Raw genomic sequence first — 27,930 nt, 5'->3', positions numbered from 1 at the left:
TGCAGCTCGGCAAAGTGTCTATTCACAGGGCTGTATGCAATGCTTTTTTGAGACTGATGGGGAAGAAAAGCGTATTTGTTTATCGCAACATCTGATTTTGGGTTGTTTTTGATATGCTTTCCATAGATTTCATGCTCACTCATTTCTCTTTTTTTTTGTTTTTGTGCTCATATTCTCCACCCTCATGCCTCTCTCACTGAACGTGAGAGAAATGTGAGAGATCTTGACTGTGATATTCCTTTTGAACTGTGCTATTCAATGTGGGTCAGATATTCAGTGCATCTCACATTGGCAAGTTGTAAATCCCCTGACAATGTTTTTTTTTTTAATTTTTAATTTATTTGTGCCCCCTTAAACATTAAGATATTTATGTATTAACACATCCTCAAAGATTTAGAAGTGATTATTTTTAAAAAGGAGGGGGAAAAAAAAAAAAACTTTTTTCCAGGGCTCTGCAGGATGTTCCATCCTCCCTAATGACTCCATTTTGAAGACTCAGGCCCAGCTGAGTGGCTAATGTTAAGGGGGGGAGGGGGAGTGAGTGGAGAGGAGGGGAGGCGGAGGGGGAAGGGGGGGGTGGTGGTTGCCGCGGTGAGGCAATACTCACTGCACCACTCTCCTCATTGCTGTGTATGTGTGCTTTGAAAGAGAATGTATTCTGCCTTTGAAACAGAGGGAGCTCATGGGGGCCTTTGTGTAAAATAACATTTCTATTGAAAGGCAATTACCGGTAACATTATTTTGGTCCCTACATAATTAAATGCATCTCTGTTTTCTCTCCCTCTCTTGCTCTCTTTCAGACGGAGAATTATTCCATTGACTCCAGTTATGTAAACAGCAGAGCTCACCTTATTAAAAGGTATGTCTTGATTAGAAGATTAGGGCAATTCCTATTCACCCATTGTGGTGCTTAATTGTTATATAATTTCTTCATTTAATTTCTGTGTCTACACATGTAGAACCCATGTATTATGGCAAAGTAGATATTCCTAAAATAGGGAAAGGGAACTAAGAAAATGGCTGCCACTGATATGTGTTGCAGTATTATGAAATATGTTTGGTTAGTTCCTTTTAGTCTATAACCTAAAATCCATAACCTACAGTATTTTAGACGCATTCACTAATGGATTTGCAGAAAATTCCTCTTCTGCAATAATCAAAAATGGTTTTTCATTATGCACTTCCATATTCTGCGTCAGAACAGTTAGCACTGCATATCCTTGGATATTATGAATAATTCAATCAAGTTCCCATACCCACATATTCCTTTTTCATGATAAGGAATATTAAAAGCATTTGACGTGTTTCGGCTCATTAATATAATGAGTATTATATTATACCTAATAATAGCATTTGATCATGCACACAAAAAAAAAAAAAAAACTCCCAAGGAATTTCTAATCTGTTGAAGCCACATACATATACATTTTACATTATTTTAAATATCAGAAAAATAATGCAGCAGTATATATGCAGGTTGGAAAATGTGCTTTCAAACAAAGAGGCTCTGTGAAAACAAGCAGTCATTAGATGAATGGCATCTGCCATTATGGGCATTAAATAACAATGAACAAGGGCTTCCTTTGTGGGGCAGAGGACAGGGCTGAATTCCTGGGCTCACCTGTAAGGGGGGTGGTGTTGGGGAGGGGGGGGGGGGGAAGAGGGGATCAGTGGGGAAATCCCTAATGAACCCTCAGGGGCGCTATGGTGAGAGACCAGGACTACAGGACTATAATTTACCTTTTTTACCTGCAGCTACGGAATAATCCAGCCCCCGCATTCCTCCTTTTTTTGTGTGAGGCTCTTCTTCCGGCCTCCCCCCCTCCTCCCCCCCTCCTTTCTTCCTTTAAAAAAAACCATTACGGAAATTTCCCTCCCAAGAAAAAAAAAAAGAATCCCGGTGTTTATGTAAACAAAGAGCATTCAAGTACGGGCACCGCAGTTCACTACAAAGCACATCCCCTCAGGAGGCCCGAGGCCCCGAGCTCTGGGACAGGTGCAATTACACTGATAACATCAGCGCGCCAGCGCCACCTCCACCGCAGTCTGGGGCGCGCGCGGGCAGAGAGAGAGGGAGAGGGAGGGCACGGAGAATCGCTTTCTCATTTTACAGAGGACTGCAATGGCGCGTGTTCAGGAACACACCCCCCCCCCCCCCACCCCCTACTCCCCACTCCCCAAACCCGCCACCCTCTCTCTGTGTTGTTACACTATATTCTAGCGGGGTGGCAATCAAATTAGGTGAAATGGCTGCGCTGTGGCTCTGCAGCGCTGAAGCTGTAAGATTATGCCGTTATCCCTTTCCGTTAGCCGTTAGCAACGAAACGAGGAAGACAGACGCGGGGCCGTTCGTTCCCAGCGTGCCTCCTGCGGCTGGTTTTCCGCAGGATTCCCGACCAACGGCGGCGTTCCTCGGAACGGCGGGGCAGCGGCCGCCCGCGTCGGGATTTTAAACCTGCTCGCGTTGCTACCCTCGAAACGATGGGATCCCCCCCCACACTGACCCCCACCCCCCCCCCCCCGTGAAAAGCGCTCACACCTCAGTCCTCCACTGCTGGACTGTAAAAACGATCCCCTTAATCCCCAAGCCCTGCGCACACCTCAGCTCTCCTCTTCACCCATTAGGATTACCCGTCAGAGTTGGCACGTTCCCTGAAACGAATGGAGACGGTGGACTACTTGTAGTCCGTTGTGAGGCAGAAAATAAATTTTAAAAAACCTATGCCTGTAATTAATTCTCTGAGCCCCAGAATAGAGAATTCCCCCCCTCTCCCCCCCCCTTCTTTTGACCCTCGCATTACATCTGTGTAGCACAGTCGCAGGTGACAGTGTGTGTGTTCATTCACGGTCGGAGCAGAGACGAGATGGAAAAGCTCAGGCCAGCCAGCCATTAATCAGACACAAGAGTCCTGCAGCCTTGCGTCTTTGCCAGCAAGCAGAGGAATGTGAGAGAGACATGTTGCCTGACAGAACCCGATGTCACATTAAAGCAGCGTTCCTCCTCCTCCACATTGTAGCACATCCACGTTCAAGGACATGGAAGGGAACAGCCTCAAGGACAGCGGTCACGAAGAGAGCGACCAGACCGACAGCGAGCACGACGTCCAGCGGGGCCACTACGCCGACACCGCCGTCAACGACGTGCTCAACCTGAGCGGCGCGCCGATCGGCGGCTCCCAGGCTCCCGAGCAAGGTAAGACGTCCTCCGCGCGTCACCGGGGGCGCCGCCAAAGGTTAGCCGTCTAGCATCCGGCCGTGAAGACGGCCCCGCGCCTGTCGGCAGGACCCCCCCCCCCCCAAAAAAAAGTGACAGTCGCATCGCGGCGCGCCCTTCGATGTCGCGGGCGGCTAACGCGTGAAGGTCTCTCAGAACCTGGAGCTGCTGGGTTACTCGTCTTGAAATATCGCTCTGGCGGCCCTTTCATTCATATGGTTTTGCCTACGCCAGGCCCACACGCGCGCGGCCACACTTTATCAAAGGCTGAAACCGGAACTTCGCGTTCAGAACGCGAGCTCATGCATAATTCAGCGCCATCGTTTGGCCCGGGTTTCGCCGTTGATGTTTTTTTTTTTTTCTCTTTCTTAACTTCCATTTAAGAAGACATCGGATCCGTTGTCAGGAGCCGGTCGAGGGGTCACGTTACCGCTAGTACTCCACAATTAGCGCTAAGCGGCGTATCCTGGAGAAGAGAGGAGTTTAGCCACGCTGAGTCCTCCTGATTATAAGGGGAGACCTGTACAGACATGTATGCTTAACCAGCATTATCCGCTTCGCTTCTGGGTGCTGGAATCTAAGCATAATTAAGGCCTCGATTTAGTATAATGCCAAAACACTTTGCTCTTACCTTTTTTTGGGATACAATTAATATATATTTTTTTTTTGCCTACAGTAGTGCTTAATCGTATTGTGTAAGTATCAAGGGAATGATACTTTAAATCACGCTGCGGCTAGGTTGAACAAAGGCCTCATTTTTGGCGAGAGTACATTTAACGATAGGGGACATGGTAACCAAAACACACTTTCATGATAATGAGGCAAGGCATTACTCCACTATTTATCACTTAATCTTTAATCAATTTTTTATCGGACAGAGAGGCCTTTGATTTCAGTCATTTGAACACAACCATCTGTCTACATCAGACTGTATAGTAATTCATGAAAAGGAGAACAGCAAAATTTCAGCATTTAATTTTCCTAAACACTATTGACTCTTTGCTTCACCGTGTCAAGTATTATATGAAAATCCAGAGGAAACCGTTTTGATGAAATGTGTTCACAACAAGCTCTTTATTTCTGCCAGAAATAGACAACTTTAGCGAGGATGGGCACTGGTCGTAGGCTTTTTTTGTCACATTAGCCTCATACCAACCACCCCTCCCCCCCACACCTTTTTTTTTTTAAAAACCCCTGCCTAGAATTTTCTTGGGTTTTCCCTTGAAAATACGCTCCCTTAGACGCGGGCTGTGTGGAATGCTTCCCCCCCACGTTCTCACAATTTCCCGGCTTGCATTTTTGTCCTCCAGCTTCTCCCAGCCCTGCTGAGGGATGAAAAGTTTAATGAGTGAAGGACGAGGGAAAAAGGAATCACGCTGTGAAAAAAGTGTGCTAACGGCTAAGATATTATTTATAAGACGGTAGAGAAAAATCTCTCCAGCACATTCTGAAACGTGGGGAATCGGCACAAGCACCAATTAGGCCCTTGTTAACACTGGATCATGTGGCCCAATGGCTATTCCAGCAGACTAATTACCAAGTAATTTTTTTTTTTTTTGCGTGCATCTTTTAAGGGATCGATGGAAGCGTGACCAGCTTTGGGGGGTTTTTTTTTTTTTTTTTCTGTACGATGGACGCTGGAAGAGGTCACCGCGAGCGTGCGAACGCGAGTTTTTCATCCGACGGTACTCCCGGCGCTCAGTTCCGACGCGCTCGTTGTGACGACCGCTTAGACGGTTTAACCGACAGGAGGGTGCTGGGGGTGGAGGAAACGAGGCTGAGCCTCCGTCCCAGTGTCAGGCAGTAATGAATGATGATTAGTGAGTTGACTCTATATTGGCTGCCCGCAGTAATTACCTTACAACCAGAAAAATGCCAGTGCCTATAAAATGCATGCTGACGAGCCCTTCAGTCTGGGGATCTCATTATTAGGAACAATTAGCAAGAGCGCACATGAGAAATATCGCTAATGAGAGGCGGTCTCTCGGCAAGCTTTTCGAGATGTCTCTTTCTGATTAGTGCTCAAAGTGATTACGCTCCTTTCCACGCAGACCGACATAGGAACAGACACATTAGTCGTCTCCACGGTAATGGCAAGTGAGCGATACAACGCCCGTCCTGCGTACGCGGCTTTGAACGCCGCGCGATTCGCGTACGCATGCGACAGCACAGAACGTTTTTTTTTTTTCTCTTCTCCTCCGTTAATTCTTGACGTTTTCCCCCCACCCGCGCTGTGGGACGCAGGGAAGACCACGCCCATAAGAGGAGCCGCATCATCACACAACAAAATAACACGGTAAACCGAATAAAAGGGTATCGCTTGAGTCTTCTCCCCCCCCCACCCCACCCCCACGCCCCCCCACTTGTCTCTGAAAAGAATCTGTTGCGACGTCCAGCTCCTCTGCGGTAATGGGAGCTGTTAATAATTATTAAACGGGTCGACTGAAGGGCCTTGCACACGCAGGAGCGTAATGACATTGTGGATGGGATTGTCATTCCATTACGAGCTGGACGGTCTAATTATAAAGTTAAAGAGCAGGATGGGGCCTGCTCGGCTGGGCAGGCCGACGCCAGGCCCCGGCCAATCTCCCTCACTGTGACACAGGGCTTTTACGTTAGCCGCTCCCGCTGGGGATGCTCACGCTAACCTGATTTGCTTCCATTTTCATTGAGGCTGGATTCGTTTTTGTCATTTTTATTTCTTTTTTTATCACATATCGGCAACTAGTGAAATGCTATATTTTGTATCAATGTCATTCAGATCAAAAGCACTGAAGACGTCAATTTAATCTCATCAATGGATATTATTAATCATTCGCATCACTGGTCCATCTGCAAAATAGAGGGGGGGAAAAAATGCATCCATGCAAAAAAAAAAAAAAAAGCATAATGCTTAGCCATTTAAAATGGCCGCTGGGAATAGTTCACAGCTGCAGCTTCCTCTCAGGTTATGACGACAGAGATTAATCGGCACAATTGCCAAAGGACACGAACACAAGCTCCCGTTTTACGAATCCTTCCTTTTTCATTTTGTCTTTTTTCTTTATTTTTGTGCGTTTCGCGTGGAAAAGACGGGGAGCAGACGCAGGAGGAAGCCGTAAAAAAGGCGGCAAAGGCAGTGGAAAAAAATAAAATAAACGCCCCCCCCCTCCCCGATGTTGTTCTCAGGACGTCTATACAAGCGCAAATGTTTACCGTTCTCACGCCGCCTCGCGAAAGGTGCCGTTTGCACAGGGGACGGACCGTTACCTTTGTTTCGGAGAGCGTTTCCATCCTTTCTTCATGCCACACAGTCTGTGGGAATCGGCTCAGAACCCACGGCCGACCCCCCCCCCCCCAAAAAAAACACAATAAGCCCACTTCCTCCACACAGCTTCCCTTTATAGCCGCGATTCCGCTATGGCTATTTCGTCCATTTCCCGTGCCCATTTCCTGTGCCCCCCCCCTCCACCACATAAACACACAAACTCACACACACACACCAATGCAGCGCCTCCACCACTTACAGCACGTCCCCAATGCTAAGCTGCACCCCCCAGCCCCCCCCACCCCAGGTCAGGATGTTCACGGTTGAAAACCCCATGACCCTTTGACCCCCTCGCGCTTGACCGTGCGAAGGTGTGAAGCTCAGACAAGCGTGAGACAGCCTGAGAGATTGATTTACCTGGACCCGGCAGGCAGTGGAGAGGGGGGGGGAGATCGGCCCGGGATCGGCCCGGGATCGGCCGGGTCAGCCATTGGAGGGAGGGGGGCACGAGGGAGCAGAGATTCTGATTCAGGCTCACCCCTCAGAAAACTTTAATCGCCAAAGTTTTCTCGTCCTGAGTTTTCAGATCATTAAGTTCCACATCCTCTCCCCCTCCCCTCCCTTCCCAGCCCCCCCAACCGCGCAGTGAGAGCTATCGGTTGTGCTTAGCGGTATATCACAGCATGGAGAGACACTAGGAGCTGCCTGCTGTTTGTTCTCATCTGTCGATTAACGCTGCTGCACCGGCCCTGTTTGGGGCTGGAACAGACAGGCCCTGTTTGGGGCTGGAGCAGACAGGCCCTGTTTGGGGCTGGAGCAGACAGGCCCTGTTTGGGGCTGGAACAGACAGGCCCTGTTTGGGGCTGGAGCAGACAGGCCCTGTTTGGGGCTGGAGCAGACAGGCCCTGTTTGGGGCTGGAGCAGACAGGTCCTGTTTGGGGCTGGAGCAGACAGGCCCTGTTTGGGGCTGGAGCAGACAGGCCCTGTTTGGGGCTGGAGCAGACAGGCTCTGTTTGGGGCTGGAGCAGACAGGCTCTGTTTGGGGCTGGAACAGACAGGCCCTGTTTGGGGATGGAGCAGACAGGCCCTGTTTGGAGCTGCAGCAAATAGCCCCTGCTCTGAGGGATCACACAGAAGTCTCTCTATGTGCATAGATGCAAATACTTTAGCCTTTTTTTTTTTTTTTGCAATCCAGATATCTCTTTGCATTGAACACACTCAGTGCATTCCATAAATATCTCTCTGACACTTTATCTAATGTCAATGGCTCTCATCCAGGCCTCAAGTTTCACAATGCAACCAATTCATAGTCAGTGGATGCACGCACGCACACACACAAACACATACACACACACACACGCACAAACACACATACAGTATGCACAGAGGCATACGCACACACACGCATACACACACACACACACACACACACACACACACGCACGCACGCACACAAACACACACACACACACGCACACGCACACATGCACAAACACACATACAGTATGCACAGAGGCATACGCACACCACAACACACACACACACACACCGCACACACTCACACACACCACACACTCACACACTCACACACACACACACACACACTCACACAGTAAAGCCCAGAGGACACAGAGCAGCTCAATTAGCGGCTCGTCTCACTCTGTACATGTCCCGTCTCCCTGGAGCTTTTAGTCATCAGTCCCCCAGTCTGCTGCTCCCGGTAGGCCAGCTCCTGTAGCAGCAGGCCTGCTGGTGGTGGAGCAGCGCCTCTCCCCGCTTTGAGCCCCGTTCATACACCCCCCCCCCCCCCCCATTACTGCTCCAAACCACCGGGAGCCCCACTGCTCCTAATTGATTAATGTCCTTTTTTAATTCTTTTGTGTGCGTGAACGTCTTAGCCTCAAACCCCCGGCTCCTCGCAGCCAGGCATGCTGCTAGCTCAGGCCGCTCGTGTTGGGTGGAATCAGAGGGAGGGTGGGGGGTGGGGGGGGACCTGTGCTCGTGTTCGGCGCCCCAAACCCAACACGGGGTCAGGGTGGGAGCGGCCTGCTAATGAAACAGGGAACAGGTGTCGGACGTGGGATGGCAAACCAGGCGGGGTCATGCCGATCGAACCGCTACGCGACCGAGTCGGAGTTTCCCAAAGTGAGGAATGGGAAACAAGTAAAAATGAAGGTGCAGGAGCCAAACCCACACCCACTCCAAAAAACGGCCCAGTAAAAATCTGACAGACAAAAAAATAATAATTTACATTAAATTAAGCAGATTATTGTGGCGACTCTGCTGAAATCAGCCTCACTTTACGCAACCTTCTCATCTTTTTAATTTAAGTCATACTAACGGGATCGAGCATTGAAACGCTGATATTCTTAGTCAGACGCAAGGCCCCCCATTTATGAGGAAAATAGCTGGCGAACGATGGGCCAGAACCCCCCCACTGCGCCAGACGTGCGCAGCGATGATGAGGGGGAGATCAATGTAGGCATACGCAGAAGAATGAACTGGTACACAAAAATTAATGGTGCAATATGCGAGCCTTGCATTTTTCATCATCTTGCAGATGTCTCGCAGCAACGTGCGTTCACGAGGTTTCCGTTGAACCAATAAGGCGGTACCAGCCCCAGAGCCTGAGATCGGCGCTTGCTCCCCCCACCCCACCCCCCCCCCAACCCACCCACCCCCCCCCCCCCCACGCACACAGGATTCTCAAAACACAAATGTCAGTGTCTGACAGCCACGAAGGACGCTAAGGGTCAGAGGGACAACAATAAACACGGGAGGGTCTTTCTGTTTTATTATTAATAAAACATATTGTAGCGGCCCTATTTGTCTCACTGGTGTTGCTGCTCGCTGGTGTTCCCCGCCCCCCCCCTCCCCCTCCCCCCCTCGTTTCGCGGAGTGTTTTGTCAGTGAGACTAGTTTATTTCCCCCTAAAGTTAATCTTTTTACCCATTACGCGGTGACGTGGGGAAAGTGTGATTTAGTGCGACGAGCAGCCCGGGTCAGAGCACCGCGGCCACTAAGAAGAGGTTCTGCGGCCACCATCTCCGCCGCGGAGCCGAGCTCCACCGCGTTTCCCTTCGACCCTGTAGGCCAGTGGTGTCAAACTCGTTGCCATGGAGGGCCGTGTGTATGCAGGTTTTCATTCCAACCAATTAATGCTGCCTTAATTGAGTCCAATTACTCATTCAGCCATATGCGTTTAACTGCATTGAAGCACAGAATATAAGAACATTTTTATTTAGACATGCGGTCACCATAGACGTCGGTCACCATTGTGCACAAACCTGCATCCCTAATTCAGCAAATAATTTAACTAATTATATAATCAAGATCTGAGGCTGGAATGAAAACCTGCATACACACGGCCCTCCATGGCAAGGAGTTTGACACCACTGCTGTAGGCGGAGGAGAGAGCGCTCGCACCTCACAGAGGCGCGCCGCACGTAGCCGAATTCGCCGGTGTTTGTAGGCGACCGAGCGGGTTCCTTCAGGCCATTGGACGGCTAGGGACGCAGAAATCAGGGAGAGGACGAAGCCCAGAGGCCCTGTTCTCCGTTAGGGCCCAGAGAACCAAAACCTGTTCTCACCACAAACACAACCCCCCCCCCCCCCCTCCTTTCCTGGCTGATCACATGACCTTGCAATAGTAGCACTGTAACAGCATCTCCTGAGCCACAGCCCCCGTAAACACGAGCTCGGCTAAGTCACCGCGGCTAATCGCCCATTCTGGCGCGGCGCTCGCTATGGATAGCGGGGGTGACAGATTGTTGAGGAAGCATGAAGATCGACTCGGTGCTTCCTGGCCCCGCAGCAGGGCTGATGTATCTCGCTGAAAGCCCTCATATCGACTGGGGCTCATTTTTAGACGATCCCCGGCGTTCGGTCTGCGAGGGGGGGAAACAAAGCGACGAATCCCATTCCTTATTCATGACGCCGTCGCGCGAACTTGCGCTAACGTCCCCTCGGCAACCGGGCGAATTGCAGCTGTTTGTCGAACACACGTGTCTGTATAATTCATGAAGGAACGGGAATATCGTGAGATCAAGCCCATCCTGAACATGATAAGCTGATAATGAGGGGGATGAGGAATTATTGAGGAAGAATGAGAGAGGGAAAGAAAAAATAAGAGGGAAGAAACAGAAGAGAAATCTCCCAAGCTACTTGGCTCATGGACATAAGCTGTCTGTGAAAGGTGTGTGTGTGTGTGTGTGTGTGTATGTGTGCGTGTGTGTATAAGTGTGTGTATGTGCGTGCCTGTGAATGTGTGTGTATGTGTGCGTGTGTGTATAAGTGTGTGTGTGTGTGTATGTGTGTGCATGAGTGTATGTGAGTGTGCATGTGTGTGCCTGTGAGTGTATATGTGAGTGTGTGAATGCATGTGAGTGTGTATGCATGCAATCTATGTGTGTGTGAGTGTGTGTGTGTGAGTGTGTATGTGTGTGCATGAGTGTATGTGAGTGTGTATGCGTGTGTGTGAGTGTATGTGAGTGTGTATGCGTGTATGCATGTGTGTGTGTGTGAGTGTGTATGTGTGTGCATGAGTGTATGTGAGTGTGTATGCACGTGTGTGTGTGTGAGTGTGTATGCGTGTGTGTGTGCGTGAGTGTGTGTGCGTGAGTGTGAGTGTGTGTGAGTGTGTATGTGTGCGTGTGTGTGTGTGTGTGTGTGTGTGAGTGTGTATGCATGCGTGTATGTGTGCGTGAGTGTGTGTGTGTGTATGCATGCGTGTATGTGTGCGTGAGTGTGTGTGTGTGTGAGTGTGTGTGTGTGTGTGTGTGAGTGTATGTGAGTGTGTATGTGTGTGTGTGTGAGTGTGTATGCATGCATGCTGAAAGTGAGTGAGTGAGACAGAGAGGCTCAGAGGGGAGAGGGGCTGAGGGCTGTAATGTGAGTTGTGGGGCCGGGGGCAGAGCCTCCAGGCGCTGGTGGGGTGATTATGTGAGCAGATTGATCAGAGCTGAGGCAGGGCGTCTGTGCGCACGCTGAGACTGCAGAAGGCGTCTCCAGGCCCCGCTCTGCACTGCCCTGCCACCCCGGCACCCCTCTGTCCCCGGACCATCTGCCGCCGCCCTGCGGGGGTCCTCGTAGGGGCGTGGCCTCCCTGTACCCTGGTACCTTCAGCATTCAGCCTCGCAGGTTTCAGAAGCCCCCAGAGCCAGAGGCACCCGCGGGTTTGGGTCGGGAGCTGGGGGGGAGGCGGAGGGAAGGGACCGGCAGGGTGTGGCTCAGCCTGCTTTAATCGCGCGGTGAGCGATGGGGGCCACGCCCGTGTCGCCGGAGAGCTCCGGGCCCCGCTCCAGTGCGCCCCGCGGTTTAATGGCCCCGCCGAGTCGAGCTCCCCGCGCCGCCGCCGCCGCTATCCGGATCGAGGCGGTCGCAATTCGGCCCAAGGCCGCTCCGAAGCTTAAACTGTCACCGCGCCGACGCTGCCGTTGCCTTGAGCCAAACGATCCCTGCCCACAACCCCTCCCCCTACCCCCCAGCCTCGCCCAAACCCCCCCCCCCCCCCCCCAATGCGGACCGGGCCAGGGTGGCGAGTCCAGTTCAGGCCGACCCAGGCTCCTGTTTCTCAGATCCCTGGGTAACGGACACGAGGCACAGTTCCCCTGTGGGTCTGGAGCAGTCCTGGCAGCCCTCCACAGCAAACCACAGCGAAAACCCATTAACTGCGGCAGACTCTCACTTCAGAGTGAATTAACTCACATAATCACAGCCGGCTGGTGTAAAAACTCTAAAAACGCTAAAAGCCCCCCAGAAAAGGTGCGCTACTAAGGGCTACATTTGATGGGGGGATTTTTTTTTCTCTCCTCTTTTTTTTTTTTTTTTTTTTGGAACTGTTTGACTTTTCAAAATATATTTGAGTGCCGTTTGTTTGCTCACAAGTCGATTCGCGGAGCTAACCCTGGAAACAGCACAGCGTGCCCAATATTCACGAGCTCTCTCTCGCTCGCTGAAGAGGAAGATTAAGCATACAGTCCACACTGTTTAGGGAAAATCTGCCATCTTCCGACAAGTACATTGTAGCCTGCAGTTTTCTACGTGGAATACAAAGAGGCGTTTATCACTGCAGCTGTGGACTGAGAGCCACTTCTCCACTGCGGCAGTACATGCCACTCTATTAACCCCGCCCACAGACCCACCAAAACAGCACTGGGGGGAAAAATACCGTGCCTTACTTTGAGGAACAAAAGCCCGATTGTCCGATATCGGCTCTTCCCAGTTATTTACGCTATTTTAATGAGAGGTTTTGATGTGCGTGCGGTGTTTTGGTCACCCCGTCTCAGTGCCTCTGTTTCCGTTACAAATGGAGCTAAATTAGCCGGAGTAAACCCGGTCATCTACGGGTGGAGACCTGCCCTCCTGTTGTAATTAAAACGGTAAACAAAAGGTTACCACCCTGGGCAGTTGCCATTTCCACACCCCCGCTAAAGCTCATGTGTATTCAGCGAGAGCGGTTTACTTCCTTTGTAACACCGTTTCAGTGCGAACGACCGTTACGGTCAGGGTCCTCTCTTCAGACAAACGGGGGCGCGTGCGGTAAATTCGCCGAAGCGGTGCTGGGCGGCAGGTAGACCGCACACATCCCCCCCCGTAACCTGAACGACAGGCACAAGGACGCGGCGACGGGGTTGATGAGACCTGGGAGTGACGCACCTGCTCCTGGACTCCCTCCCTAATCAGCCTCTTCACCCTTCTCTCTGCTGCCCGCCCCTGTGCAGATGTGCTCCCCTCATTAAAATTCAGCTTTAAAAAAAAAAAAAAAAAAAAATCTGTCCTCCGTGAGAGGAGGGACACTATCAGAGAACAAGGGAAGCCAGGGCGGGTTATCAGCTATTGATGAACTATTGCAACACAGAGAAAAGATGGATGTCAGTACACCCCCCTGGGCCTGGGAGAGTCACCCCCACCCCTCCCTGGGAGACTAGCGGGACTGCTGATGTTACAACACTCCACCCCCCTCCCCCCCCAACCCACCCCCCCACGCTCCCGACCACCTGGGGCGACCCCCAAAGCCACGCCGCCCCACCCCCCAGAGCTGCTAAAAAGCCTATTTCTCCATCCGAGGACATTCTGTCCCAGATTTAAGCAATCTCAGCGTGATAAAGGGCAGTACTCTATGCATTGTGTATGTTGATTGAGTTTTTTTTTTCTTCTTCTTCACCCCCCCCCATGTCAGACTTCTCTATTTACTATCCAAGGTCTTTTCTATTTCTTATGGAAAGGACTGAATTCAATCACTTCAACCACTGGGCAGCCAATTAACCTTTATGATTTCAGAGCCTCCCTCTCAGCCCCTTAGAAAAGAGGATAAAAAGCGATGGAAGAGGTTGGCTGTTAAGTTTAACGGCAGGCTGGAAATCAACAGAATGGCTTTTTTAATGATGCAGCCCCTTGCATGTAAAGCCAATAAAAGAATACACTGGCCTAGAACAGACCGTCACTGGTGAGGTGTACAGAGATCACGGAAGGAAAAACAAACTACCACTGGCCATATTGCATCTTCATAATAATAATAATAATAATAATAATAATAATGGTCAGACTTTCGTTAGACTAGATATTAGAAATTGTAGTAAGCACCTACATTGTAAAAGGACCAAAATACCCAATGTCAAACAACAGAAAATCTTGTATTGCATATATGCATATATTAATATTGTATTGTATCGTATATATTTTATGTGGTACAGTACATGCATCTATTAAAGCACACACACACACGCACGCACGCACGCACGCACATATACTGTATATATGTAGTCGTCAACAACAAAAAAAGAAAAAACAACCCTCCATGCAGGCTAGGCTCTGAATTTCCAGTGCACACTTTACTTTGCAGGTATCAAGCTAGACTTCACTGGCTATCTAGCCCACTTATGTTCCATGTTTACGGCTAGACGCTAAGCTAATAGAACCGTACTTAAGCCTTGCGTACATTCAAGGGTTGGTGTCGACAAAGTACTTAACTGGCTTCTTTAGACTTAAATATGACCGTCAGGCCTGAGTGCCTTGGGCCCACCGGTAATGGGAAAAATAATGGCACACACTGTAGAAAGGAGAGGGACTTTTACTGGCCGTATAGAATGATAGAAGGTAAGAACGTGTATACAAGCTGTGGCTGCAGGTGGATATAAAAAAAAAAAAAATGTACCTCACGACACAATAAATATCGATGCTGTGCAAGTTTCAATTCAGGCAGTAGAACTATATTCCGATTAAAAAAAAACACTATTTGTTGTTGTTTTAATAAATAACTAGCAGAGGGGCTGTATTGAAAATGGTTTAGGGGAAAGTGCACAAGCGAGTCAGTCAATCACAATCACACATTTGCCGAAAAGACTGAAACGATTTGCTGAGGCTGCTGGCCCTCCCCCTACTCCTCTCCGCAGCCCCGATTGGCTGACGAACCCCAGTGCTCCGCCCGTCGTGACTGACACGTGCCCCCTCGTCCCGCGTATTTGGCGGCGCACGCCAGCACTGCCTCCAGGACGGGGTGTTCCCCAGCTGCGGCAGGGGGATGCTGGGTGCCAGGTAGAGGGGGGGGGGGCGCCCCCAGGGCAGGCTGAACTGCAGCTGAGCCGCAGAGGGGTTACCGTGACGCCCCAGGCTCTGAGCCTCTGCCACGCTCCCCCCGGCTCTGCCTCGCGGCGATGCCCGCCCCTGCCCCCTCCCCCCGCCCGCCACGCATAAGGGCATTTAATGCCACAGCCTAGCGTGCGACCTCAAGCTGGCACCAGGGCTGGGGGGAAATCCAATTACGAGCAGCAGCACAGCCTCACATCGCGCTTGGCTGAGGCCTTCCCATCCCCTCCACCCTGACACCACCGCGCCCCCCCTCTCCCCCCCCCAATCCCTTTCCCCCCATGGCCGTGTTCAACAAATCTTAAAAGATGTGTGTGTGTGTGTGTGTGTGTGTTTGTGTGGGTGGGTTCATCTTTCAGCTTCATTAGTTTCCCCTTTGCAGGCTGCGCGAGGTGATACCGGAAATTTCTGTTGTAGGGGATTTCTGCGGCTGGGGGACAATCCCCTTCTGCGCCTCTCCCGTTGCAAGGGCTTGTGGGTAGAGCGGGCGGCGAAGCCCCGCTCCGCAGCGGTGATATAGTGAGCTCCGCGCACAGCAGGCCTTTTCATTTGCGAATGAGCGCGAGCCTCAGAGAGATGCAGCGTGCCTCGCCCCCGCCAACAGAACGGCCTCTGTTAATTAAGGAAATAAAACACCCTCACATATCCTCCGTATTAGCCGCATATTCTTTTACTCCCTTTCAAATTTTTCCGCCGGGCCAGGGCTGGTTCGGAATTTTTCCGCCGTTTCGTCTCCACCTGGGAGAGAAGTGAAGTAATAACAATAAAAAAATAAATTAAAAAAAACCCCTTTTTTTTTTTTTTTTTTGCAGCGCGCAAAAAGGGTCAAAACAATCTCACACTGTGTTTCTATGCTTAGACGGCTGTGGAGGGAGTCATTACACATCTCACAGTGGCTGCGGCTCCACCTGGCTGGGGGGGTGGGGGGGGGGGTTGCCGAGCGACCGCCCCGCTTGCCGCAGCTGTGCGCCGGGGCCACGGCGTCGGACAGCGGTGCCCCCCCTCCCCCTCCCCCTCCCCGGGGACGCCGCGGCGCGGCGCTAACGCTTCTGCATGCATGGGCAGCCGCCCGACAATGCCAGCGTCTCGCATTGTCCCACTTCCATAGATTGTTAAAGAGAAGCAGGAAAAAGGAGAGAAAAATAACAGGATGAAATGGAGTAAGAGGAGGAGGAGGAGGAGGAGAAGGAGGAGGGGGGGAGGAAAAGAACACGGCAGCCCGAGCGGCGAGATAAAACGGAATGTGAAACGCGCGGGCCGGCGCGGGTAGCACGTTCGAGGCCTGCGCGAGGAGCCACGCTACATTAATTATGTAGCAGCTCCATGCAAACAGGCGGCATCGTGCGAGGAGGAGAAGTCTGGAGGGCCTGGCGTTCTGGGGGAGGGGTCTGTGGCCTAGCTGTCAGGAGCAAGACGCATTGATTTCTGGAGCTCCGGTTACAAGATACAAGTCCAGGTGGGGTTTTTTGGCAGATTGACACTGGGGCATTTGCATTCATTTCTACAGAGTTTAAGAAAACGGTTGAAAAAAAAAAAAAACTGATTTATAGTTGCACAGTGATAAGAAACCACTGGACATGTGAATTAATCAAAGGCTCAAAACCAATTTCTCCAAATCCATGAACTTGCATCTTCTTTCACAATTTTTCATCCTGCAATTCCATCCATATGAAAGTGACAGGATACTACCCTAGCTGACAAAAATAATATACCGGAATAATATAAAGAACTGGCAGCTTTGTGTACATAACAGGTTTGTGCTGGCAGGTTTGTGTTCTTAACTGAACATTCTAATACAGGAAACTACCAGTAATAGACAGCAATGGAGTTCTAGAAAACTGGAGTTGGAATTTAGAAAGAAACACAAAACATTCCTAAAAACCTACTCTGTAAAGGGTTAAGATGAGGCGATTTAGTGAGATTTGCTTTGCACTGCAGTGCACTCACATAAAATGAATATGACATGCCTTCAGCAGTACCCTTTTAATACTACATATACAAGTAAGTGAACTGATCAATGATAAAGACATGTCTGTGGTCTGTTTGTCATAGCTGATTATCATTAGAGAGAAGCCTGGAGCCAGCCCTGCTATAATGGGATCTTTCAATACAACCCATAGCTCTTCATTATAATGCACAGTATTTGTGTTTGAAAATGTGTAAGTAACAGATCCCCCAAAGAGACTTCACCATGGAGGGCAGGGACTGAAAATAGGTCACATGTGGATTATTTCATTATTTAACGTGCCCTGGCATATTAGTGTATGCTCCGATGGCAGGATGTTGATTCGAAGCAAAAGAGAAAAAAATACTGTTTAAAAAATAATAAATAAAATATGACGAAACGTACTTCATAGGCCTCCCGAAACAAAGAGGGCCCTGGAGATTCAAAAACGGTACTTCAGCAATGTGCCTTTCTCATATCATTTCATCATCAGTGAGTGCTCTTCTTCCCCCGGCCCGTTCCCTCTACCCCTGCCTAAATGGCTCCTTCCCTTTGCAGATACAATTTACTGCCTTCTTTGTCCTGGTCCTTCATTCACAGTCTGAGGGCTTTAGCGGGCGAAGTACCCGAGCGGCTCTGCCAAGCTTGTAAAACCGCAGAAGAAGATGTCCGCTCTGCGGCGTACTTCAAGATTTCCACCGCGAGGAATCGGGACAGAAGTGGCGGGTTGGGGAGGGGAGGGGGGGGGGGGGGAGGCCAGGGACCGCATGGGCGCGCTTGAGCCGCTTGCCCTCGAGCTGCCCCGCCTGTACGGGCGCCCGTGGTGTGCGTGCCCCTGCCGGAGCCGCTTCCTCTGTGGTGATCCGCGCTTAACGAAACCCAGAGGAGTCGAGCGCACGGCCGGCGGCTCTCTGAAGCCCCGTCCTGACTCTCGCCGCCGGCCGGCCGGCTCGCCCGCCGGGGACAGCGGCCGCTCGGCGCCGCGGCTGTTTGCTTTCCTCGCGGACGCTTGCTGCCGGTTCTTACCCGGCTCCTGCATCACCCCTCTCTCGGGGGAACGCTGTCCCTCTCCGCTTCTCAAAATCTGTCGGACGAGAGTGCTGAGAGCGCTCCGGGCTAGAGGAGATATCTGCGGTGTCCTCATGCAAGCCTACAAATCGCCCACCTGTTTGATAGCATAATGTGGCTTAAACTCTCCTCCCCCTACCCCCATTCCCCCACTCCCCCCCCCCCCCACATCCTCTCCACAAGAAGTACTCCGTGTTCCCTCCCTCTGTAGGACAGCTGCATGCGAGCAGAGCCGGGTTCTCAGCCGTGAGCCGAACACAACCGACGCGCCCGCGTGTCGCCGTGACAGCGAGCGGTGTTCATCGCTACATCATCACAACAGCAGCCCATTGGCCCGCGCTGCTATTGTTGTACATCAACGGACGCCGGCGTGATTCATAAGACAAAGCTGCGAGCGCTTAGATCTGGAGCGGCAACGCGCAGCCGTTAAATAGACAGCGCTCGCTCGCGCCCGTTTAAAAATCCTCCGCGTCGTTCACCGACGCCGCTCCGGCGATCCGTTCCTCTAACCGGGACCCGCGTCGGAACGGTCAGCGGCGCGGGCGCTGCCGGAATGTTCCGTGATTTACGGCGGGCTTTTATGCCAATTAATTAGAGCAGTTCTCGCGAAATAAAAAAGGCGGCGTGGTGTCGACCGCAAATAGAAGCTACCCCCCCCCCGTCGGCTAGCGTTACCTCTCAGAGAACCGCCGTGCGGCTTCCTCCGAAGCGATTAGCTGTCAGACGCGCTCACCGCTGGCGAAGCGGTCGAGATGGCGAGCCGCTCCCCGACAAATCGACTGGTGCTAATGTAAAGAAGTGGAGGCAGCTCGACGGAACACTTTACCGCCCGTAAGACATCTTTTGCAAGGACCGCGAGTTGCAGTAATTTCCCCTCTAATTAATATTTAAACGCGAGGAGACTGGGGGAGCCGCGCGGAGCCCGGAGCCGGCTGCGGAGACAGATGCCCCCGCACGGCCGGGCCGGAGCGCGTCACAAAGTCACAGTCAGGTGAGGGGACGCGATGACGCGATGGAGACGGAGGGACGGGGGGGGGGGGGGGGGGGGGGGGAGGGGGAAGAGAAGGACCAGGGCGTCAGCTTCACGCAGGAGGACGAGCGAGACTCAAGGGGAGCGGTGGACTTCTCCGGCAGGCGCGGCAAAGACGCTCCTTCACCGTTTGCCGAACGAAAGACAATCTCGCTCTGTCTTGCGGTCCCAGTTGACTTGGTGCTTTGAGCTAAGGCCTCATTTATGACAGAGAGAAATGAGGCGTCTGGCCGGGGAACGGGGCTGGGCCTGGTCGCTCCCTGGTGGGTTGTGGAGGGTCTCTATTGCCGTATAGCCCATCTCTGGCCATGCAGAATCATCAATCCACTGCAGCCTGGCCGTTGCTCTGGTTTGAGCCCGAATGTCCCACCGTTTCTTCCCTGGCCCCAGGAGCAGGGACGATGCCACTTCCATTCAGAAGAGCTCTGCAGAGACTGCAGCAGTGACCAGCAGCGCTGTGTCTGTTCTTAGAGGGCTGCTCCATCAGCTGCAGTGTCACCTCGACGGTGCTGCACGCCGTGAGGTTCGACAGCGACAATCTGACCGCTGAGTGGCAGGAGAGCTAGTGACAGTTCACACCTACAACCGTAAGCCAAAGCGCGCAAGAGAGTTCTGTCAGAATTAAGTCTAGACCTGGCCCCGGCTGACGGGCACGGGGGCCTTGGTCACGTCCTCCAGAGGTTGAGGGATTACCGCGGCGATCGTGTCTCGCTCCTCCTGAGCCCGGCTCTGGCGCGTCTCGAAAAAAAAGGAGAGGGAAAGAAAGGGAACGGAGTCGGCCGCAGTAACGTATGCCCTTTTCCGTCGCAGAGCCGACTGTTTGTTTCTCTCACACACAGATCGGCGGCTGACACGTTGTTTTAGCCACTGGATACAGCGCCGGGGGAAAGGAAAGAGAAACACACGGGCAGACAAAGAGCGCGTCTTACAAGTAAAGCCGCAGCCTGCGAGGAAACGGAAATGTTGTTTTATTCTTCCGTTCCTAAAGTGAAAATTGTCAGTTCAGTGCGTGTGGGTACGTGTGTGTGTGTGTGTGTGCACGTAAATGGTAAATGGACTGCATTTATATAGCGCTTTTATCCAAAGCGCTTTACAATTGATGCATCGCATTCACCAGAGCAGTTAGGGGTTAGGTGTCTTGCTCAGGGACACTCCGACACGCCCAGGGTGGGGGATCGAACCGGCAACCCTCCGACTGCCAGACAAGCGCTCTTACCTCCTGAGCTATGTCGCCCCCGTACTCACACATGCACATGTGTGTATGTGCGTGTGCGTGTGTGTGTGTATGTGAGAGAGAGAAAGAGAGATCCAGGGAAACACAAGGAGTAGACATTTCAACTTTGTTGTTATGTTTTGCCTGTGCAAAGTCTATGATTATTCTGAGAGACCCCTTTGAACCTATAATACTGCAGATGACCTTCCCAATTTGCAAGTAATTTCGTTTATTTTATTTATAGACCTTGTGTGATACTGAAGGACTGTTACCATATGATCACAAATGAAACGCATGACATAGCAGGTAAACTCTGAATTAACCTCATTTTGGGGTTCAAAAAATATCTTGAGAGCAACTGTAGTAAATAAATTCTCAATAAGTGGAAGGTAGAGAACTATAATATTCCTTGTTTTGAATGTAGAGAACCACTTTAAGCCAAGAAATGAATGTCAACATATTGAAAACACGGTTTGTGAGCTTTGCATTATTGTAGAAACTTACTCTTAACAGCCGCATCTGGCAACCTTTGGTCTCATCTGTAATTTAGTTTTAATACACCAGATATGAGATGTCATTTTAAAAGGGGCTTCCAGTCATGGAGACCAAAACCAGCACCGACAGGAAGCATCCCATTGAGGCAATCCTTAGAAGTACTGAGGATCCCTACACTGTTCTTCTTCTAGGAAACAACCTTCTCCCATGTGACCTTCTCTCAGAGCTCCCCCCCCCCTGGTGCCCCCCATCCTCTTTTACTGGATTACAGTCAGATTTCAACCTAGTAGTTATCAGTTATTTGGAGGGGAAAACGACTCTGTTTTCCAAGCCTGACAAGGGAGAAGACCAGTGGCTGCCAAAGCGAAACAAGATTTCTGGCAACGGCTCAAAGAATCGCTGGAATCTTTTCTTCAAATTAACCATCATCCCTGTTGTGTTCAGGGATCCCAGCCCCGGCCCACCACTAATTTTACTCCCTCGGATAGATTAAGCAAAACAGCGAAGATGCATAAACACGTACACTGCAGAGGGATCCTAAAAGATGCCGTGTAAGGGGAGGAAAGAAACTGCTTTGTAGATATTCTGGCATCTGCAACTGCGACTTTCATTTAGGAGGAAGCTGAGGAACCCCGCTGTGGCCATAGGACACCTTATTTTCATCAAAGGAATTAAGGCAGAATATTTCCGTTTGATAATATGCTTGTTTTTTTTTAGTTAGAGCAGTTTAGGGAGTTGGATGAAGGCAAAAACGGGAGGATTTTACCCTGCAGATTTGAACTGATGTTATTCCAGGTAACTACAAGCATTGAACACGTTAGACTCCATCAGGACTTTGCAATACGTATTATTTGCCAACGCGACATGTATCTGGGCACACATACTTAAAGTAGTCCCGGATGGCACCCCTATTCTTTGAACCCTAGTTCTGATCAAACCAAAGCATTACATTCGTCAGCTGTGTTGAGGGATTTGGATTCTCATGAATTCTCCCCCCCCCACTATATTGTTTGAGTTTTATTCCTAATTCAAAACCATTCCGCTTTTCCTCGGAGCTGAATCGGTAATTGGGTATTAAAACCGAGATAGAGAATCTTCCCACCATTGTGATGCTGTTTCCGGTGTTCTATGCCGGTTCCGGGCCCTGATTGGCAGGCTCACATTCCTGATGATCTTTCAATAGGCAGTCACAGAAATTGACACTGTGCTCCAGTTGGACCAATTGAACTGTCAGCAGAGCAGAACATTTAATTGCCCCGTTTGTTAGCATTAGGATCCTGCCTTTTTCAAAAAAGTTTTTCTTTTATCCAGAGTTCCTTGGCCTGGCATTTTTCATTTGACTTTTGCAATGCAGTTACTGAAGACCTTTGAGAGCAACATCTGTGTGTTGTGAGCTCTGAGCGGAGACAGGAAGCGAGAGCACTAAGTTAATGACGTTTCGCCGGCTTTCAGAAGGATAGTCATTTACAACTCAATCACTCCATAGGAGACCCCTCACTGGGATGGGGGTGGGGAAAAAGGAATATTCATATTCGGATGTTCCATGTCCTTCCCGGTACAACAGACCCTGTTCACTGCACAGCACTTCCCCTCACAACCTTTCCAAGATTGGAATTTAATAGAAATCTGTCAGATGTGCCACCCATTGAATGATTTCCACAATCCTTGGAAAGGAGAGGATTGTGGGAACTTGAAAATGGAAGAACTGACGTTTGACAGGTTTAGTCTCGGAGAAAATGGGTGCGGAGGCAGGTAGGCAAGTCAGATTCAGTCTCTCCATCTCCCTCTCTTTCTCTGTGCAGAAAGCAGGAAGGTTTACCCATGTTTCCATGGTGATAACATTGACGACTGGTGATGAAAAGGCCTTTCAGGACTTGTGTATGTTCACAAGGCCTGGTAATTACAGACTAAATTTCAGCCACTTGAACCCTTCCCGTCATTTCCCAATTTTTTGCTCTTCATGTGGTCCTATTTTTGTGCGCCGTCCTAGCATGCTTTGCGCACACGCACGCTCACGTGGGTGTGCTGCACAAACCTGCTGACCTCCCAAACCAGCACCCCGAACCCCGCATTAAAGAAAGAAACACACACACACACACACACACACACACACACACACACACAATGATTTAACGCGATCCACATCCAGAAGCGATCTCTGCCTGTCGCTTAAAAATTCATGTAGATATCGACGTCCAAATCTCTTAGCCGAGCCCAGTGACACTCCCCCCTGCCGCTTCCCGCTCCTTGACCCAGTGCCAGGTTTTGATTGGCCCCGATGGCGCCTGACAGGGCCGTGCTAAAGGGGCGCTCGCCCGCCGGCCCCTCAGTCCGTCTCATCAGATCGCGGTTTAAAGATGGCGGCGCTGGCGGCCGCGCCCCCGAACGCCAGGGTCTGATCTTTAAATATCGATCCCTGGCCCCGAGCGGACGTGTCCCTCACAGTAGGCTGGGGGTGAAGCGGGGAGGATGGAGGAGGAGGCGGTGGGGGGTGTGGGTGGTGGGGAACGGATAATTACTAATTTTAATTGGGTGATTTGTCAAGCTGGGGATGCCAGACCCGTGGATGCACGCCGGGGTCGATGCCAGGCTGGCCGCAGGCCCTTCCTGTCACCTTGGGTCTCTGTGACCCCGAGGCCCCAACTTCCTTAACGTTTAACAAAACATGCGCCCGTCTGTCAGCCTCTGCTTTCATTCCATAGCGGACCCAAGGCCACCACTCCATTCATCTACAAAGGCTGGCTCACGCCTGTGAATCATGCTTCGCATTCACTATTGTTTTGTGCTGTGAATAGCAGTCCGTAGTAGTACGGGAGCTATATTTAACCAAACACGTTAGCGTGCTGTCATTTCACGACAGGACTCTCGTTGTTAATTATACTCGGCGTACAAACCTGGCTACTCCGTGGACGCTTTTGGACTTAGCTGCCTGAAGCATGCACACACATGTTTGCGTGAACACATACAGGCTACCCATCTTGGACGTCCTTGGCGAGGCCATCTGTTCACATGGCCAAAGATGAAATACGTATGCAATTGAAAGACGAGGTAAAAAAAAAGCTGCTTCGGCAAACTGTTTTTATTTTATTTTTTTTTAAATGGAGCTTCTCAAAGATGATTAAATGTGCCTCTTTTCAATAAAATAAAATGTAAAAAACAGAAGGAAAAGAGGACAACAGCTCTCCAATCCATGCGGGAGGGCTCTGCCTCATTTCCCTGTAACGATGCAGAAATCAGCTTGGAGGTCCTTCCTTCCGACACAACAAAGGGAAGAGCCCTAGTGGTAATACAGACTCAGATTACTCACAACAGCTTTAAAACATCATCACGTATTTATAACTCTGCCGGAGAGAGTGCAAGACGAAGCAGGAAAACAATCTGCGACTTTCCTCGAGTCTTTCACCCCCCGATTTCACCGATCACTCGTTCCGCACAAACCCCGCCTTTCATCCGCATGCCACTGCAAAAAACAAAAAAACCGCAATTACGCACGAGCCGCGAAGTGTACTTCTGATTTAACAAAACACCCTTTAATTTATACGGCAAAAGTGCCTCGATCATCAGTGCTATTCCGCCGCTATCTTCTGCCGCATGAAAATAACATGAGAAGCTGCCAGGAGTGTGTGCTGCGGCAGCGGCAGCTCCGTAAATGAAAGAGAGAAAGCAAATGACATTTTAAAATAGATATGAGGGAGATTAACCTGGGCCGTCGGGATAGAGTCCTTATTATCTTCACACTCACAAGTCGCACGCGGGGTCTATAGTGAGGATTTCAAAGTCAAACGCTGGCCACAGTCTACTGATGTTCAGCGCCTTTCAACACTTAAGGGCCCGTTTCATTGACTGACTAAAGATTCCGCACACATTGTTACCAAGGCCTAAATTAGCTAATGATAGAAAGGAAACCGCACAGACAGCCCACCAGGCCTGGCGTTTCACATCCCCAATTTAGAGGAAATGCTGTGTTGATGAGTAAGTAGAGTCAGAGGGAGGGAGCTATCGTTTTGGAGAAGGGTTTAACGCTTGAATCTTTGCCCTCTGTCTACCCCCCTCCCCCCCCCCCCCCCCCCGCAGACGCCACCGAAGGCTTCCACTGCCAGGACGAGTGCCGGATCCTGGGCCACTCGGACCGCTGCTGGATGCCCAGGGTGCCCGCCCGCGCCAAGTCGCCGGAGCACGGCCGCAACGTCATCGCCCTGTCCATCGAGGCGCCCACCGTGGACGTGCCGCACTACGAGGACTGCGGCGCCAAAAGGACTTTTGCCACCTTCGGCAAGGACGGGCCCGAGGAGCACGAGCGGGGCGAGGCCAAGGCCAAGAGGACAGGCGACCCGCCGGCGTCGGTCTGCAGCCCCAAGGCCAACGGGGCGGTCCGCGAGGCGGGGAACGGGCGGGAGGCCACCAGCCCCATCACCTCCCCGGTCCACCTAAAGAGCCCCGTCTCCAAGGCGCCCTCCTCCTCCTCCTCTTCCTCCTCCGCCTACAACACCCTGAAGTGCAGGGACGCAGAGAGGATCGCCAACCACAGCCTCCTGCGGCAGCCGGAGGGGAAGGACAGCGAGCCCGCCGTCCGGGAGATCAACCAGCTCCTGCAGAACAGCCGGGACAAGGAGTCTCCCGGCAACAAGCGCCTGAAGGACATCGTCCTCTAACGGGGACGGGGAGACCAGGGGTCGCGGGGGTCACAGACTGCACGCTCATGCGCACACGCTTCGGACGTGTCAGTGAGTGTGTGTGTGTGTGCATGAGAGCGAGTGAGAGAGAGGGCAAGAGAGAACTAGGGAGAGAGAGAGAGAGACCTGCAGCACAGCATAAAGAACGTAGAGGTCATCCAGAGATGGATAAAGAAGTCAAGTGCCCTGAGACATTTGCTGGAGAACAAAAAGGCTTCGACGTGGCTTTGTACTTATAGCAGTAATATCTCTAATTTCTCTTCATTTTCTCCGTCCAGGAAAAGGAGGGGTAGTGGGGTTGTGCTTAGACCGAATCCTACTTTTGTCAGTGTGTTTTTCTTTTTTCCTCTTTTTTTTCTGAGGGGGAAAAGTGAAATTCAGCCGGATTTGTTGGAGCACTCATGACAACGGATATAAAGTAGACTTGCCTTTTGAAAAAAAAAAACAAAAAAAAAAACCTTTTTGTATTTTCTGATATGGCCTTTTTGGGTTAGCAGTTTGTGTCAGCTGCCAGATTGTTCAATGTTGAAGTAGACCTTTTTATGTTGATGTAAGACCCCAAAATGCAACAGCCGTCACAGAATAATTTCCCGGACTTCTGTTACAATCAGCTACTTTGCTCTAAATATATCATGCAAAGAATGGGGGGGGGGGGGGGGCAGAAGAAGAAGTACGCTGCTCATCTCATTCCTATTTACAGTTTCCATGTGTCTGATACCAGAACCGCCTACTGCTTACCCCGAAGACGTTCTGCATCGCAAAACTGTGAGGTCTTTGCCGTATTTATTTTTTATCACCGGCGGGGGCTAAATGAACTCGTATCAGCTGGAGTCCGCCGAAAACCCTAAGCGGGAAGGACAGATCGATCCGACGAAACGGAGACTGAGAAAACACTTGTATCTTTTGAATCTCCTGTGCCCATTCTTGATTGTAGCCAATTGGACACAGTTTACTAGAACTTTGTGCTCTGGTCTTGTACTTTTTTGAAATTCTGACTATTGGGCTAGGATAGAGGGGTTCGTCACTCACATGTCTTGCTATGTGAAACTCTGTATAGGGTTTACTATTATCTTTTTTTTAACCTGTTGTTATGTGACAATCCCTTTAACGTTTTGTTTGGAGAAAATAAACATTGGTGTTCAACTGAAGCTAAAGTAGCGTTTGTTACACAAACACAAAAAGAAAAAAAACATATATGCCAAAATATATTTTATAAATAATTTAAAAATGTATAATGAGAATATTTAATGCTGTGTAGTTATTTTATTAGTAAGTTATACTTGAAATTAACATTTTTTTCCTTTATGATTTTTAATTATGATTATTTTTTATTCTTAAATTGATCTTGGTTTTTTTGTTTACTGTGTTACCCCTGGCAACTGTTGACTTGCAGTCTACCTTGTTGTAAAAGAGTTTCTTATTGGTCAGTTCTTGTGCCATCAAGTTTCTGTGTGGGCAAATAGAAAAAGAAAAAAAAGACAAAAAAAAGCAACTTCAGCACCAACAGTAGTGTGTCAGTTCAATGAGCTTAGAGTGAGATAGCAAAAGAAACCAAAAAATAAATAAGATGCAAACAAAATATGACAACATAACAAAGTCGGTGGTTTAATCTTAATATTTAAGTAAAGGATAAGAATGTCTTGCAAGCTGATGATTCGATTCCACACATTTTGGAGCCTTCTTTTCTCCAAGAGTCTTAAAAGGGGCCTCCTAGTACTGGACCTGGGGTCCCAAAACATAGCTGTGAAAATGAAGATGGTAAAAATGAGAACAGACATGCTTAGCTCAGAAGCTGTGACTCTTTTCCTTCTTTGAATCAAGAGTTCGAACAGGGAGAAGAACCCACCTCCCCAAAAAAAAAAAAAAAAAACTAAACATTTACTGGAATCGTTCATCAGATGCAAGTACGGTCAGGAGGATCATTGTGTTGCAAAATGATACTAGCAAATGGGTTTTTTTTGGGTTGCTTTGCAATATAAACCACTTGGTAAAAGCTTGGAAAAATGGATAAAAAGTTTATAATGAAGAAGGACTTGTAGCTGAATGTCTCACAGGTCTCACCAACAGCTTCTGGCAACATGAAAATTGGAATATTCACTGAATGTATACAGCTGCTTATTATTAAACTATTAAATGTTCTCCACTTTGTCTCCTTGTCTTTTTAAATGGGTTTCTTTCTCCAGGATTACATACTTATTAATTTTCTATCAAATGGCTTTAAACAAAAAGCATGTGTTAAGAGAGGAAGAGATGACAGAAAGAAGGGGAGGACTGTGTGTGCATTGTTGTAGATTAATGAGCTTGACCCCAAAGTTCCACATATTGCAATTATCCATTTTAAAACAATCTTTTGTCTTGCAGTAATTCATTAAAATTGAAGATATGATCTGAATACCTCCTTAAAACTTTCCTTGAAAACTGTATTACAATGTATGTACTCTGATGATTGTTGTGTCCAA

General features: G+C 49.9%; 1 protein-coding gene across 4 annotated transcripts in view; it reads left to right on the top strand.

Moving 5' to 3' along the window:
- LOC135251673 (protocadherin-19-like) overlaps positions 1-27,609 on the top strand; it is a 60,301-nt gene extending 32,692 nt beyond the window's left edge. For all 4 annotated transcript variants that reach the window (XM_064329331.1, XM_064329328.1, XM_064329329.1 and 1 more), the window contains exons 3-5: positions 801-859; positions 3,018-3,193; positions 24,873-27,609. In XM_064329331.1, coding sequence (XP_064185401.1) covers positions 801-859; positions 3,018-3,193; positions 24,873-25,450 — 813 coding nt within the window. In that variant the 3' untranslated portion in view covers positions 25,451-27,609. The remainder of the gene's footprint in view (positions 1-800; positions 860-3,017; positions 3,194-24,872) is intronic.
- Positions 27,610-27,930: the final 321 nt, after the last annotated feature.

Source organism: Anguilla rostrata, chromosome 3, assembly GCF_018555375.3.
Source record: "Anguilla rostrata isolate EN2019 chromosome 3, ASM1855537v3, whole genome shotgun sequence".
NCBI lineage: Eukaryota > Metazoa > Chordata > Actinopteri > Anguilliformes > Anguillidae > Anguilla > Anguilla rostrata.
This window is presented reverse-complemented; position numbering and strand designations above follow the sequence as displayed.